This window comes from Somniosus microcephalus, chromosome 17 (assembly GCF_052327205.1).
Source record: "Somniosus microcephalus isolate GS21.2 chromosome 17, FLI_Smic_1.0, whole genome shotgun sequence".
Taxonomy (NCBI): domain Eukaryota; kingdom Metazoa; phylum Chordata; class Chondrichthyes; order Squaliformes; family Somniosidae; genus Somniosus; species Somniosus microcephalus.
In genome coordinates, this window is record NC_141003.1 from 92,187,588 (window position 1) to 92,203,000 (window position 15,413).

Here is a 15,413-nt window from a genome sequence, read left to right on the forward strand (position 1 = left end):
GGGCCGTGTGGCGGAGCAGGCTCGAGGGGCCGTGTGGCGGAGCAGGCTCGAGGGGCCGTGTGGCGGAGCAGGCTCGAGGGGCCGTGTGGCGGAGCAGGCTCGAGGGGCCGTGTGGCGGAGCAGGCTCGAGGGGCCGTGTGGCGGAGCAGGCTCGAGGGGCCGTGTGGCGGAGCAGGCTCGAGGGGCCGTGTGGCGGAGCAGGCTCGAGGGGCCCTGTGGCGGAGCAGGCTCGAGGGGCCGTGTGGCGGAGCAGGCTCGAGGGGCCCTGTGGCGGAGCAGGCTCGAGGGGCCATATGGCCTACTCCTGCCCTTATTTTCTTATATTCTTATGACGCGCAATCGAATGATGTCATCAGATCCACTTCCTATTAATTGTCCGGGAACCTCGCAGGGCAGAGCTTAACGAGCCCAATCAACGGAAAATCACTTGGAGTGTGTGGGCTGCAGTGAGCAGCGGGCTGGGACTGTAACACCAACCCCGGCCACCCTGGACCCACCTCGGTCGGCCAAATCGCGGCCTGTAGTTCAATAGAACAGTTCTGTCACTTTTTATATTTACACTTGTTTATCATTGAAATCATACAAATATGTCAAAGATAACCGTTTTAGAATTCAGAAAGCAGAATTGCAAGGCCAAGAGTTCACATTGACAAAGCATTTGCATCCTTACTCCATGAATAGCTGTTTGTGAGTAAAATCCTAAAATACATCGTACCCTAATTATTGATCAAAGTGCTCCCGATGACAGTGACCTCAATGCTATAAACTTTTTGCAGGAAACTAATACCCACGATACATTAAAATCTTCACAGCAGGCGATGGTTTCTCTTTCTCGTGTTGGAGGATGATTATTACTTCATTTTTCCAATGTGAAAATAAGGATGTAACGACAGAATGGGCAGTAAATCTGTCTTCATAGGTGTCTTACTCATTTACTCTCAATTACATTTTAACCACATTTGGGGGGGGATAATTTCTCTAGTTGTCACTACCTGTCGTGACATTGTAAAAACCTCAATGGAAATTTAATCATGCTGGCATTTCTAGAGAAATCATAAACCTATTCAAAAAGAAAATGTATAATTTTGCTATGAATACTGACCTGAGGAAATCTAAGTGAATATATAAAATCTCTGAGAAAATCCTTTCCTGCGGGGCCAGTTACTTTATTATCTTCCTGGTGCCGAAGTATCTTCCCAAGAATATTACATTCTTGGAAACTCATTGGAACCACAAGGGGGCTCCGTAATAAACAGGTCAAAAGGCACAACCTGTTCCAACAGACTGTCGTATGTTTCACTGAGTTAGAAACATGATTTACCAGCATTAGAAGATTAATAATAACTAGGTTATAACCCTCCTCAATCCTTTAAGACTTAATTAACAGAAAGAGGCCATTTCACTTTCCTCTCCCTTTCTCACAGCTCCACTTTAGTGGACAATATAAGGGCAATTTCACCCCCCTTACCCATTCTGGTGACACATGCACCAAGTCCATCTTTGGCCATCTCTCAATACATTGCATTGAAAAGAAAGAAAGACTTGCATTTCTCCAGCGCCTTTCACGACCACCAGACGTCTCAAAGTGCTTTATAGTCAATGAAGTACTTTCTGAAGTGTAGTCACTGTTATAATGTAGGAAACATGGCAGCCAATTTGTACACAGCAAGCTCCCACAAACAGCAATGTTGATAATCTGTTTTTGTTATGTTGGTTGAGGGACAAATATTGGCCAAGACACCGGGGATTACTCCCCTACTCTTTTTCGAAATAGTGCCATGGGATCTTTTACGTCCACCTGAGAGAGCAGACAGGGCCGTGGTTTAACATCTCATCCGAAAGACGGCCACCGCCAACAGTGCAGCACTCCCCCAGTACAGCGCTGGAGTGGAGTGTCAGCCTAGCTTTATGTGCTTAAAGTCTCTGGAGTGGGACTTGAACCCACAACCTTCGGACTCAGCGGCGAGAGTGCTACCCACTGAGCCACAGCTGACGCTGGAATCACCATTTTCCCAAGTTTACATTCTGGTTCTGATAGTTAAACAGTTCAGTCTGTCGGGAGTCTGGCTGGTACTGAGCTTTAGAATCATGTTGAAGCAAGAGGATCACCATTCAGGATGAGTAAGCGTCCGCACATATCCTAATGAGAGCTGCCCCAGGGCGAAACCACCACATACATCATCCGAGCAGATTCGTTCTCACTGGGAGATTTGACACATGTCTGTTCTCCAGTGTGTGATAATAGCTGGAATTGCTCCTGTCCAACTGGAGAACTTATTAACAAGTTTGATTTTAGTGTTTATCAGGAAAGTACTTTCTCCTAAAAATGTTACTTGTCGTTACGAAATATAAACTGATTCTAGTCAATGTTCCTGCAATTCTTTTGCACTGTATGACCGCTCCATGTCTACAGGTGACCCTCGTACACTTAAAGTAAGTGACCCATGTCTACAGGTGACCCTCGTACACTTAAAGTAAGCTTCATTTAAAAGAAATACACAGTGGCAACTGCACAGAGCTGCTAACTATGTCTGAAAGTCACCAGGGAAAATATACTTAAAACAAAACACTGAAACATCTGCAAATTTGTTGTTGTTTTAATTGAGTGAAATTCAAATAACATTATTAAAAGCAGCCATTAATAACTTGCTTTCTGTTTTTTTTTAAATGTAGCGCTATTGATCGAGCTTTCTATTTCATAATCAGTCGTGTGCCCGACTCCCATACTTCCATTTTTTGTTCAGTACAAACAATACTTCTGCTTCTTAAAATGTAACTGTCTGTGCAGCAGTGCAGTGATGGAGTGCATTGGAGTGTAAACGCAATGTGCCACAGCATTGGGGGCGGTGGGGGGGGGGGGGGGGTGGCGCGGTGTGCAGGCTTAATTCCCCCACTTTTCCAAGTTTTTGACCTTAACTGTCTCACTGTGGAGTGGTGCCAAGTGAAGGCCAGCCCTCTTCCCAGAAGATGTGGGGTAAAGCAGGGTTGAATTATCACGAGGCTGCTATGTGCTCAAGGTGCTTTTATATTGCGCGACACCCATGCCTACAACTCAAAAGCAAACGTGTTGGGGTTTGCTCTGGCTCGTGGTCAGGAAGATCAAGGAAAAAAGGAATTTTCCTGGCTGCTGATATCAGCGAATCCTGACCAGTTTATCCTCAAAAGACTTGCACAATATAAACGCAGGTTTCAAGGGTAACTGAGGAGCAGCATTGACAGAGACCTGCCGATAGTAACCGCCACCCTCAACAAGACTCATAAAAGCAAAACATATTACAAGCGCCTGAGCTGGTGAAAGATCTAAAGCTGTTTAAACTATTTCCCTGAAACCTATAATTGCATTGTATTTATACATATCAAAAGCATTCTATTTTGTTCGTTTTGTGTTCAGATCATTCGATGGTTTAATAAACTATTGTTTCACTCGTGTGATCGGGTCCAAACAGATGGGGTGATAGCCTCCTCTCAGATGGCTGTTTAAATATCTAAATGAAGTGTTTGAACACTTTCAGTGAAATTCCCAGCAGGTATAAGCATTTGCCAACAAGCAAAAAAATATGATTTCCATTAATTTCAAATTGTAATAAAATGGATCTATAGGATAGAGAATGTGGATAATGGGAATGGCCTGTTAATTTGCACACACACCATTCTAAAGTTAGGAATTGGGAAACATTCGTTAGTGGAAAGCAGCCTTGCCTTGCATCTGGTCCATCATGTACCTAATCGAGGAATGTTTGAAATCATGAATGGGTTGCAAATTGAAAATGTTCCTTTCCGCAGAACTATTATCACCTTACATTGAGGGGATTCACACACGAAATTGAATTAATTAAATCGCTTTATCCCCTCTAATAATTCCTGCAGTCAGTTAGTCCTTCTCCAATTTATATTTTCCTGCCCTCCTCCTGGAGGCCCAGATTTGAGCTGGGATGCAGGCTCCAGATCAGCGCTCACACTCCAGAGCCCCTGCCCCCACACACACCAATTCCGCTCTCAGTTAAAATCGACCCCCGAGTATCGGCACACTGCTCGCCCCAGGATGGCATCACAGTCAAGAACAATCCTGTTCTCACCTGATGTCCACAAATGCAAACTGTTCAGCATGGATCACTGAGAAGCATCAGGTGTGGAAACCCAAGGCGGGTTCTCCCCCTTTCTAATCCAGAGAGCGTCGAACTGCTCAAATGGCTTCGATATGCTAACTCGCCAGACGGTGAGAATCAGATCTGGGACCTTCTGGCCCGTAGAGCTCTACATCTGAGTAGTATTGTGCGCACTATACCATCAGGGGAGCTTTGCTGCTTCAGTTCCAAGCTCACCACAACAGCAAAGAGTGTTTGATTGTGAAATGATAAGATTGACAAATGGCTTCATTTTAAAAGGGACAGTGCGTGTACAATAATGACATTCTCTGGCAGGACTTGAATTCCCACTGCATCACAATGCAGAACTAGAATAAATTGTTCTGTGTTGAAGCAGTTTATTTCACAGCCAAATCGCGTGTTATTCCAAACAAATTTGATTCTTCATTTGTACGTTCGAGTGGACATGATTTATGCTAAAATGGCAAAAGGATTTGTATTGGTTTGATTTCATGGGACACTCTTATGCAAAATCCACATACCAAACTGGATTAATCATTTCTAACTTGACACAATAACTGCAAAATGCTTTGTTCTCTGTTGCAGTGTGCCAGTCAGATTAATGCACCTCCTGGCAGTAAATATCGCACCACAAAGGATTACCCAGACGATGTCCTTCGCTTTGTGCGCAGTCATCCCATTATGTACCAGGCAGTCCATCCTATACACAAGAGGCCGGTGCTGCTGAGAACAGATGGGAAACACAACCTGAAGCAGATAGTAGTTGACCGCGTCGATGCTGAAGATGGTCAATATGATGTCCTGTTTATCGGCACAGGTAAAACAGAGTTTACAGGAAAGTGCTGTTGAAATTATGATGAAATGTTAGGGTGGAAGGCACAATGTGCAGAAGTTTCTCCTTCCACCTTTCGGAGCGGTGCCCAGATTCAGCCGCACTATCTATGGAGCGAGGTCTTACTGTGATAACAAGTCCTAATGCAGTTCCCAATGGAGGTAATACCTACTTTCTAGCCACAAATTGATGTCAAATGACCTAATTTTCTCATTAATTCAGCTTGTTTGTGAATATAAACAGGGCAAATTCAGGCCAATTTGAATAAAAATTGCCATTTTGATGGGTTTAATTTATGCCAAATTCCAAGTGAACGAGTCCACCAACTGCCCCTCACCACCACGTGACCCCGGCTGCATTTACATGTGGCCAGTGAGTGAGGAGGGCAGGCAATCAGCCGACTGCCTTGTGAAGCTGGTTGGCTGGCAGTTGGAGCCTGGGGGAGGGGTGGGGGAATTCCGCGAGGGGGCCTTGCACAGGCTGACAGTGGGCTCAGGAGGAGCAGTCCTCTCCTCGCCCCAACAAACACAAAAGTTAAAAAGAAACTGTGGCAGATTTCTGAGCGGCTTCTGGCGGTCGCTTTAAGGACTGTCGATTAGGCCGCTCAACAAATGAACGGAGAGAAGTCCGATCCGATTGGCGTTTTGCAACTGGCCTCCCACCTGAAGCAGGCGGGCGCTCTAGCCACCCATCTCAGGACCCTACTCAGAATGGCGACAGCGTAACCACAGCGGAAAGTGACCGGCGCCATTTTCAGGCCCTCTTAGGATTCAGGTTAAATAAAACTTCAAACCGAATGAAATCTTCCAAACCAGATTAAAACTGTTAATTTTACTGTAGAGCATTGGAATATAGCTGGCAGTAATTTGCTTTGAAATGACTTTTTAAAATATTTAATGGAAGCTTTCTTCCCTTCCACAGAGGCAGGGATGGTGTTAAAAATTATTACAATTTACAATAAGGAAAGTGAAACGATGGAGGAAGTGGTGTTAGAGGAGCTGCAAGTATTTAAGGTAAGGATGCACATGTTGTACTTTCTCTGTTGGACTTCTCGGGCTCCTTTGCACTTCTGACATTGAAATATCAATGGGCATTGAGTAATTGGGACTCTTATTTCAATTTCAGGTGTCAACTCCAATTATCGCCATGGAGCTTTCTGTTAAACGGGTAAGAGATGTGCAAATGTAGTCGAAGCAAAGATTAGAAATGAACCTTAATGAGCAATACTAGATCATTCATGGAACTAAATCTCCACTTTGTGGCATCAATTACAGTAGATGCTTTTCCACAATGCATGCGCGCACGGGAATGGAAATAATGACATTATCCACTCAGATGGTCCCTTCAAATATGGAGGGCCGTTGAGATCAATGGCCACTGAGGCGTCATGCTGCTGGACAAAGCATCTCGCGTCACATCTCAGCTGCCGCCACAATATGCAAGCACCATGGCAACGGACACCTTGAATGATGCTGACTTCAGGCAGTGTGGTTGCTCCGCCGACTTCAGGCTCGTTTTGGGCAGAAGCTAAAAGCCACCCCACCAAGTTCAAAGGGATAATGCTGGAAATACACAGCAGGTCATTCAGCGTCTGAAAAACAAAATACAGGTTAACGTTTCTGGTCAGGACCTCCTGTCAGTGCCTGTGTAGGATCGTCACCCGAACTGTGAAATGTGAAATGCTTTTTCTCTTTCTTTAAGATGCTGATGACCTGTTGTGTATTCCCAACTTTTGCGGGGTTTTTTCAGATTTTCACCATTTGCCATTTTTTTAAAATTTGATTTCAAGTCAGTTTGTCTGCGTGTTTGTGTAGGCTGCATACAACCTAGTCTGTTGTCTGTATCAACATTTTCTAACATTAATTGTTTAAAGGGATTAATCACCAGTTCGATGGGCCTGAATACTTCCTTTTCTTTTCCTTTTAATATAGCAAAACTTGTATGTTGGTTCGAAGTCCGGTATTGCTCAGATGAAGATCCATCAGTGCAACATGTATGGCTCTGCCTGCACCGACTGCTGCTTAGCCAGAGACCCGTACTGTGCCTGGGATGGAGTGTCCTGTACCAGGTATTATCCATCTGGGACACCTACGAAAAGGTAACTGGCTTCTCTTTGCTACATGGGCTATTTGTAATCTGAACTAGGGCATTAATTTTAAACTGCAGTGCTGGGGATATTGTAAACAGGATCTGGTTCCAGAAATAGAAATTTCACAAACTCCGGGGGAAAAATTCAGTAGGTTAGCGCCTCCCATTAGCGCCTGCAGAGGGCGATAACAGGGGTGCTGATGCAGTAGCGCCGGGACCGGGCAAATCCAGCGCCGCACAGGAAATCCGGCCCCCCGTTGCACCGCCAGTACGAGGTACTGTTGGGGACTTCAATGCCAGGCAGATCATGACGTCAGTGAGTGTGCAATGCTCACTGGGCACCCGATCTGCAAAATTGATTTTCACTACTTACCTTTGCGCCTTGACCAGACAGTGACAGGGAAAGCAGGAGCACAGCTGACAGAAGCTGACTCCAGCAATGTTATTTAAAGGCATCAGCATTAATCACTCGCAGCTGTCAGGGCAGGTTAGTTTCAGTGGTTTCTTGTCAGTTTCAGCCAGTGGATCACTTTGTATGAGTAATTTCAAGCTTCCTTTGTATCAGCAGTCTTCTGGCAAGTGCAAAGTGCCTACATTTATTGTTCAAAGATTGAAACGGCTACACTTGGCAACATTAATGGGGGCTGTACTGCCACCTCGCCCTCCAGGATCTATGGTGGAGGGAGCGTAGGCAGCGATAAATGTGCGCAGAGAGATGAGGAGGGACACCAGGTGGCCTTACCCTCCGAGGGTATTCCAACAGTACCTCTCCTACCTTCAATCAAGCAATGAGAAGTGTATTAAATGGCTCCGCATCACCAAGGTGGTGATCACAGAACTCTGCCACCTCCTCCAAACAGACCTCCAGCCTCACACCAGGATGACTTAAACTTCAAATCCACATATCACATTCATTCTGATAACTAATGACCCTTGTGCCTGCCATTGTTGAATAGCTGCCATTGTGTGCAAGGCGTGAGATGTGGGTGTGAGTGTTGGTAGGTAGAGATTGTTGGTGGGTGAGCGCTTGGGGGAGGGGTTGGGTGGTGCTTTGGACAGTGTGTGAAGCTTGTGGTACAGATGGTGGATCTGCCGTGAGCACACCTGCTTCAGTCCTCCAGCTCCTTCTCCTTGTTGTGCTTCTCCTTGCTGAGGCAGCTGCACAGCCAGCAATGCTGAGAATGAGGTGCTGCAGTATCAATGACCCTCCCCTTTAAGTACTGGGAAAAGCCTGTGGCAATGATGAGTTGCGATTAGACTGCACCTGATATTGGCCCACCCTTTGAGTGTACTCTTTTGATGCACCCTTTGAGTGCAACGCCACTGAGCGAGGCCTTTAAGACTTGATTTAACGCTCCGATCATTTCTTTGAGCAGTGAGAATGAATTTTGCGTGCAGTCTAAAGCATTAGCGCCTGGCGCTAATTCTCAAACTTTTCTAAAGATACCGCCCATTCCTGGGCTGTAATGAATTTCTAGCCCTCTGTGTTTGTTCTCTGGGAATGTTGAAGCCATATCAGGTGCGATGGCCATTTTTATACCAGCCTTTAAGTGAATTTTATTATAAGGTAGAACATTTTTAGTGGTTAACGTGATGACAATATTGCATCACCCGTCATGTCTCTGTTCATGATCCTTGGTGTAAGTCTAGCAGGAAATGATAAAGCCCTCCCAGAGAGTGGGAATATTCCATAACCAGCAGCACCGGCCTACCGTGACTGAGTAATCAAAATTCCATTTTTATTCACAGGATTTTTATCAGTGTTCTGTGCCATTCTGCAATTCCATCCATTTATCATTCGGGCCATTATTTTGTCATGACTGAATAAGACATATTCCACTTTCGAAACACAGAAGGGTTTTTTCCTGGGTATTGTGAGGATTGAATACTGCGATCCCATCTACCTCCAGCAGATGGCCTTGACCTTAATGGGAGTTTACTAGGAACCTGTTGAGACTCAGAAAAATGACCTTGTTACCAATGTATGGCAGTGTCTGTATAATGTCATCCAAACCTCTCCATCAAACCACTTCGTAATGTCAGAGATACAAACAAAACATGCAAGTCCGCTATAATTTTCAAGGAATATTCTTTGAGGCATTTCAAAAGCAGAGTAACAGCAACAGTTTGCATTGATGCAGGACTTTAACACAGAGGTACGTCACAGAGGTACGTCACAGAGGTACGTCACAGAGGTACGTCACAGAGGTACGTCACAGAGGTACGTCACAGAGGTACGACACAGAGGTACGACACAGAGGTACGTCACAGAGGTACGTCACAGGGGTACGTCACAGAGGTACGACACAGAGGTACGACACAGAGGTACGTCACAGAGGTACGTCACAGAGGTACGTCACAGAGGTACGCCACAGAGGTACGTCACAGAGGTACGTCACAGAGGTACGTCACAGAGGTACGACACAGAGGTACGACACAGAGGTACGTCACAGAGGTACGTCACAGAGGTACGTCACAGAGGTACGTCACAGAGGTACGTCACAGAGGTACGTCACAGAGGTACATCACAGAGGTACGTCACAGGGGTACGTCACAGAGGTACGTCACCGAGGTACGTCACAGAGGTGTAATCAGACAAAAGTTGACACTGGGCCAGAGGAGGAGATATTAGGCGGTGTGACCAAAAGCTTGGTCAAAAAGGTGGGTTTTAAGATGGGTAAAGAAGAAGAGGGAGGTGGAAAGGCGTTGGGGATTTAGGGAGGGAGTTCCAGACCATGAGGCCTCGGTGGCTGAAGGCACAGCCAATGGTGTGGCTGAGGGAATGGGGAGGCACAAGAGGCCAGATTCGGAGGAACAAAGCGTTCTGGAAGAATATAGGGCTGGTGGAGATTACTGAGATAGGGATGGTCAAAGCCATGTGATTTAAACACGAGGATGAGATTTTAAATTGGAGGCGTTGAGGGACTGGATGGCAATGTGGGCCAGTGTAGATGTAAGATGTAGATATAAGCCTCTCCGTGAAGCACTAAATGTCTGAAATTGTACGAGACTTTCTTATTGTAAAACATAGAATCCGCTCCTGGATATTACCAAGCTGCCATTCACAATTCCTCTGGTATATATATAGCTGTAAATAGAAACAGCAAGAATCAATTGGAATCCAGTGTAAGACAAATCAAGTCACTGAGTTAGTTCATGAATATCTGACCTTGGACCAGTTCAGAGATTGTTGGGTTGAGATACAGTTCTAGCCCTGAAAATGTAAACACTGTACACGGTCAGGAGAGCTTCCGTGTCCCTGTGGGCAAGGCTGGCCTCATTCATCACAAGGTATGTCTGTATCCTCTTTGTTGATGCCACACAAGTGGCCAATATACGTAGGTGGCTTGGAAGAATAGCTCAAACCTTAAATATGTCCCCCTCTCACCAGAGAATATAGGGAAGCTTATGTCCCAGTCTGTGATATTGGGTATCAGGTTCATAAATGATGTCAGAAAGCAAACACCTGCTCATTGTTCATTACAAATAGACCGACACACTTTCTATTATTCCAGAAATATCAGGAAAAACTTGTGCAGAAAATTAGTGAAGTTTCCAGCAAAATTCCTTCTCCTCTGAATGAAGTTGTAATGAAATCCAGGCCGACAAAGACCTGGAAATATTTTGTAACCTTCAAGTATGTTTAAGAAGTACTTTGGCACATGAAAAGGTTAGAGTGAACTTTGTATTGTGAAGTTTGCGGCAAGCTGCAGTAGCAGCTGCTGAGCTGAGGGGGGCAGTGTCAGTCCTGTCCCACTATACTGCAGGTCCACCCACTAGCATTACCAAAAATTCAACTCTGGAGATTGTGATAATCTGATTGATACGCGCAGTGGGCGAATTTATTGACCATTGGATCTGCAGTACATCCTTAATTACTTTTAGAAAATTAACCTCTTTGGGTAATCAAAATGAAAATATGAATTGAAAACTGGAACTATTTTTGCACTGTAATTTCAACAACAACAATTTACATTTCTACAGCTCCTTATAGACAGGACGATGCCTCCAAACTGCAATGGATGCTGATCACAAAGCAAAAAAACAAAGGCAGAGAAGGATGGAGAACTGAAGAGAAAGGTTTTTGAAAGTAGGGAGTTGAGGATTCAAGGTTAAGGATCCAGGGAGAGAGTTCCAGAGCACAAAGGAAGGTGTATCTTCTCAAAAAGTTTCCCAAAACTGGAGTAGAAGGAGCAGGGAACAAGGAATAACCCAGGAGGATCCGGCAGGGATGTATGACCAGAGGAGATTAAAATAGAGCAGATTGAGCACAAGGGTCTTGAGGGGAAATATTTGGGGATTTGAAGATAGTGGAACTTGGAAAGGATGGGGGTAATGGAAGTGTGCCACTTTGTACATGCAAGATTTCTTGATGCAGCATTCTGAATATACTGTAGTGAAAGGTAGAGGCCTCAGGTGGCAAAGGCAGTGAGGAAAGTAGTAGGGGTAGAAGCAGACAATGGTGGGACAAAGCAGTGTTGGTAACGGAACAGGTGTGAGGAAGGAGCACAGTTTGGCATCGAGCGCTGCACCAAGGTTCTGCACCTCCTAACTTACCCTGAGTGGCAGCCAGGAAATAGAAAAAGCCAAAACCAGAGGCCTGTAGGAGCTGGAAGGAGCCAAAGAGGATGGTTTTATTTTTGTCGACATTAAACTGGAGGAAACTTTGGCTCATCTATGCTTGTCCGAAATTAAATCTTGGATGAATCATCTTCCTCCAGCTCAACATCGGGAAGACCGAAACCATCATCGTTGACTCTCATTCCAACCCTTTGCCACTGATTCTATCCCCCCGACCACTCTATCAGACGAAACCAAATTGATTATTATCTTGGTATCCTGCTCAACTCTGAGATGAGCTGTAATCCTGACATCCTATCACTAAGACAGCTTAGTTCCCCCTCCACAATATTGCCTGCCTCCACAACACCCCCAGACAAATACTCCAATGCTTGCCTTTCCGGCATCCCATCGGCCACTGTCCATCAACTCTCATTGATCCAAAACTATACCATACATTTCCTGTCCCCCACTAAATCCTGTTGAACGATCACCCCAGTCCTCACTGACCTACACAGGTTCCCGATTAAACTCAAAATCCTTGCCCATATCTATAAATCCTGGAACTCTCTCCCTACCCTACAATCTCCCCCAGCCTTAGGTAGCCTTCTAACACATTGGGCAGGATTTTCATTGGGCCATGGAGGCAGGATTGGAGGCATGTGGGGGGTTAAAATCGCGAAATTGGGGGGCACGAACCCATCCTGCCCCCAGCCCGCCTCCATGCCAGTTTCAAAGGAGGCGGGTACCCGACCTGTGCTGGGACCCGACTCCCCGAAGCGGGAAGGGGATTAGTGCCAATTAACTACCTGTTAACAAGTAGTTAACAGGCAGTTTTTAGCCTAATCCCTATTTTTATCCCTGAAGTGTGGGATTCCCGACGGCTCCAAACCACGCCAAGTTAGCGAGGTGGGCCGTCGGGCTGAAGGGCTTGGAGGGTTCGAGATGTCTGGTGTTCAGGTGAGTGATGGGTGCATGAGTGCAGAGGTAAGTGTGTTTGGTGTCTGTAAAGTGTTTAAATAAGTTTTACTTACCTTTACTTACCTTTACAGCCTTCCTTCCTTCAGGTCTCAGGAGTCCCTCATCTCACCGGCACAGAAAGCAGAATGGCTGCGAGCTGTCAAAAGTTGCAGCATTCAGCTTTCTGTTCTGGAGAGATCTCTAAATCAGCCTGAGAGGAAGGAATTAACTTAGTGTACAGATTGTCAGTGTTTGACAGCTTCAAACAGCTGTCAAACGCTGATATTTCATCTGTCAAAAGCTTTTGACAGATGAAATGTCAATCTGTGATGTCACCTGCAAGCCGGGTGGCCCTTAATTGGCCTGCTGAACCCGCTGGGCGGGTTCAACAAGGTCAATCAAGTGAAAATCATGTGGGTTGGCCACAACTCGATGGAGGTGGGACTACAACCCCGAAAGTTGTAGTCCCGCCTCCTACACGCCTCCTCAATCAAAATCCAGCCCATTATGTTCCCCTGACTCTAGCCTTCTATGCATTCCCATCGCTTTAGCCCACCATTAGTGATGGAGCTTTCAGCAACTTCAATCCTACTCATCGAGCTCCCTCCATAAACCTCGCCCTCTTGAAAGCCTCAAACCCATTTCTTTCACCAAGCTTTTAGTCACACTTCATAATCTCTCAAGGCATTGTTTTAATGGACCATTATTTATGAAGCCCCTAGGGACATTTCATAGAATCATACAACAACAACAACTTGTGTTGTGTCTGTGTGTTGATAGAGACACTGAAGACAGGAGTTGGTTTGATAGGTGTTTACTAAACAAAGTCCAGAGGGGAACTAACGGATACAACACAATATACAGGCTTATATAGCCCGAGTGGCCATTACCGGTATTACAGTACACATGGGGCTCTTAAAGGCACATACACTACAATTCCTCCGCTTTTAGCTAACCAGTACATAATATTTTAAGTAATTATTAATTACATGTTATAAGAAAAATAATATACACATTGCTGCAGTTAATTAATTATAAGTCAGTCTCTCTGGAGGCTTCCTGACTCGGTCCGGATAACGCCTCGGTGGTGTAGTAGTTTCTGGTGGTGTAGTAGGTTCTTTTGGCAAGGCTGATTCGGCTTGAATGCCAGTGTCGGGTTCATCGGGTTCCAGTATCACCGGATCGGAGGTAGATATGGGTATCTCTACTTCATCGTTAGGCGTATAGAGTTGTGGTGTAGGTTGTCCCTTTTCGGATGACTCTATGATTTGGTCAGCATGGCGCCTTATTATGCTTTCTCCGATGTCCACGGTATACATCAGCGGTCCTAGTCGTGTGCAGATAGTTCCAGGCTGCCATTTCTCGGTACGGTAGTCCCGGGCCAAAACTTGTTGACCTATCTGGAAGGTTCTAGTTGGCCTTTCATTCATGCCTTGAAATTGCCGGTTCTCCACGTCCCTTCTGATGTTGGGCTTGATCAAATCCAGCCGGCATCTTAGGCTTCTATTGAAGAACATCATGGCGGGAGTTTGGTTTGTAACCATATGTGTTGCATTCCTGTATGCGAACAAGAAGTTATCCACCTTGTGCTGAAGTTTTATGTCTTCATTACCCATGGCCTTTATGGCCTTCTTGAAGGTCTGGACAAACCTTTCAGCCAATCCATTGGTGGCGGGATGGTATGGGGCGGACGTGTAGTGCTTAACCCCATTGTTTTTTAAGAACTTCCTGAATTCTTCGGACACAAATTGCGGTCCATTATCAGAACAGATCTGTTCCGGCAGCCCATTCCTGGCAAATATGGTCCTTAATACTGTGATGGTTTTTTCCGTGGTGGTGGAGGACATCTTTATTACCTCCGGCCACTTGGAGTGTGCATCAACCGCGATTAAGAACATTGAGTCCATAAATGGACCAGCAAAGTCGATGTGTACCCTTTGCCAGGGGGATGAGGGCCACTCCCATGGATGTAGAGGGGCTTGGGGTGGAGCGTTTTGGACCTTCTGGCATCCTAGGCAGCTCTTGGTCATTTCTTCTATGTCTTCATCGATACCTGGCCATCATACAAACGCTCTGGCTAGGTTCTTCATTTTCACTCCACCCAGATGCCCCTCGTGAAGCTGCTTTAGCACTTTATCCTGGAGTTTGGGTGGAATCACCACTCTGGATCCACACATCAAGGTTCCTCGGCATACTGACAGCTGTTCTCTTCTTTGCGAGAATGCTGGCAACAGTGGTTCGCCATGTGCTGGCCATCCCTTCACCGTTAAGTCGTAGACTCTTGAGAGAGTCGGGTCATTTCTCGTTTCCTTTTCAATGGCAGAATTTGTTACTGGTAGACATTCCACTATGGTTGAGTGGAACATCTCCACTGGGTCTACTGTAGGTGCCTCTTCTACCGTTGGCAACGGTAGGCGCGATAAACCGTCAGCATTCCCATGCTGTTTTGATCCTTTGTATTCTATGTTGTATTGGTGTGCCCCTACAAAAAGGGACCACCTCTGTAGCCTTTGCACTGTCATAATGGGAACACCCTTTTTAGGGTTGAATATGGAGATGAGGGGTTGATGATCTGTCAACAAGGTAAATTTTTGTCCGTGTAGGTAATGGTTGAATTTCTTCACTCCCCGTACCAGGCTGAGTGCTTCCCTGTCGATTTGGGCATAGCTACGCTCAGCTGAGTTCAATGAGCGTGACGCAAAAGCTATCGGCCGTTCCGAGCCATCAGGGAATTTATGCGATAATACTGCTCCTATGCCGTAAGGGGATGCATCGCACGCTAGTCTGATTGGCAGTGATGGGTTGTAATGAGCCCAAACTTCTTTGGACGTGATTAAGTCTTTGCATTTATGGAAGGCAGGTTTACA

The 15,413-nt window shown here is 45.7% G+C and overlaps 1 protein-coding gene across 1 annotated transcript in view; it reads left to right on the forward strand.

The window, feature by feature from the left end:
• Positions 1 to 15,413, forward strand: part of LOC147105922 (semaphorin-3E-like) — a 415,428-nt gene that overhangs the window by 366,072 nt on the left and 33,943 nt on the right. Inside the window, exons 11-14 of the mRNA XM_086010850.1 lie at positions 4,692 to 4,923; positions 5,860 to 5,951; positions 6,064 to 6,105; positions 6,870 to 7,036. Coding sequence (XP_085866976.1) covers positions 4,692 to 4,923; positions 5,860 to 5,951; positions 6,064 to 6,105; positions 6,870 to 7,036 — 533 coding nt within the window. The remainder of the gene's footprint in view (positions 1 to 4,691; positions 4,924 to 5,859; positions 5,952 to 6,063; positions 6,106 to 6,869; positions 7,037 to 15,413) is intronic.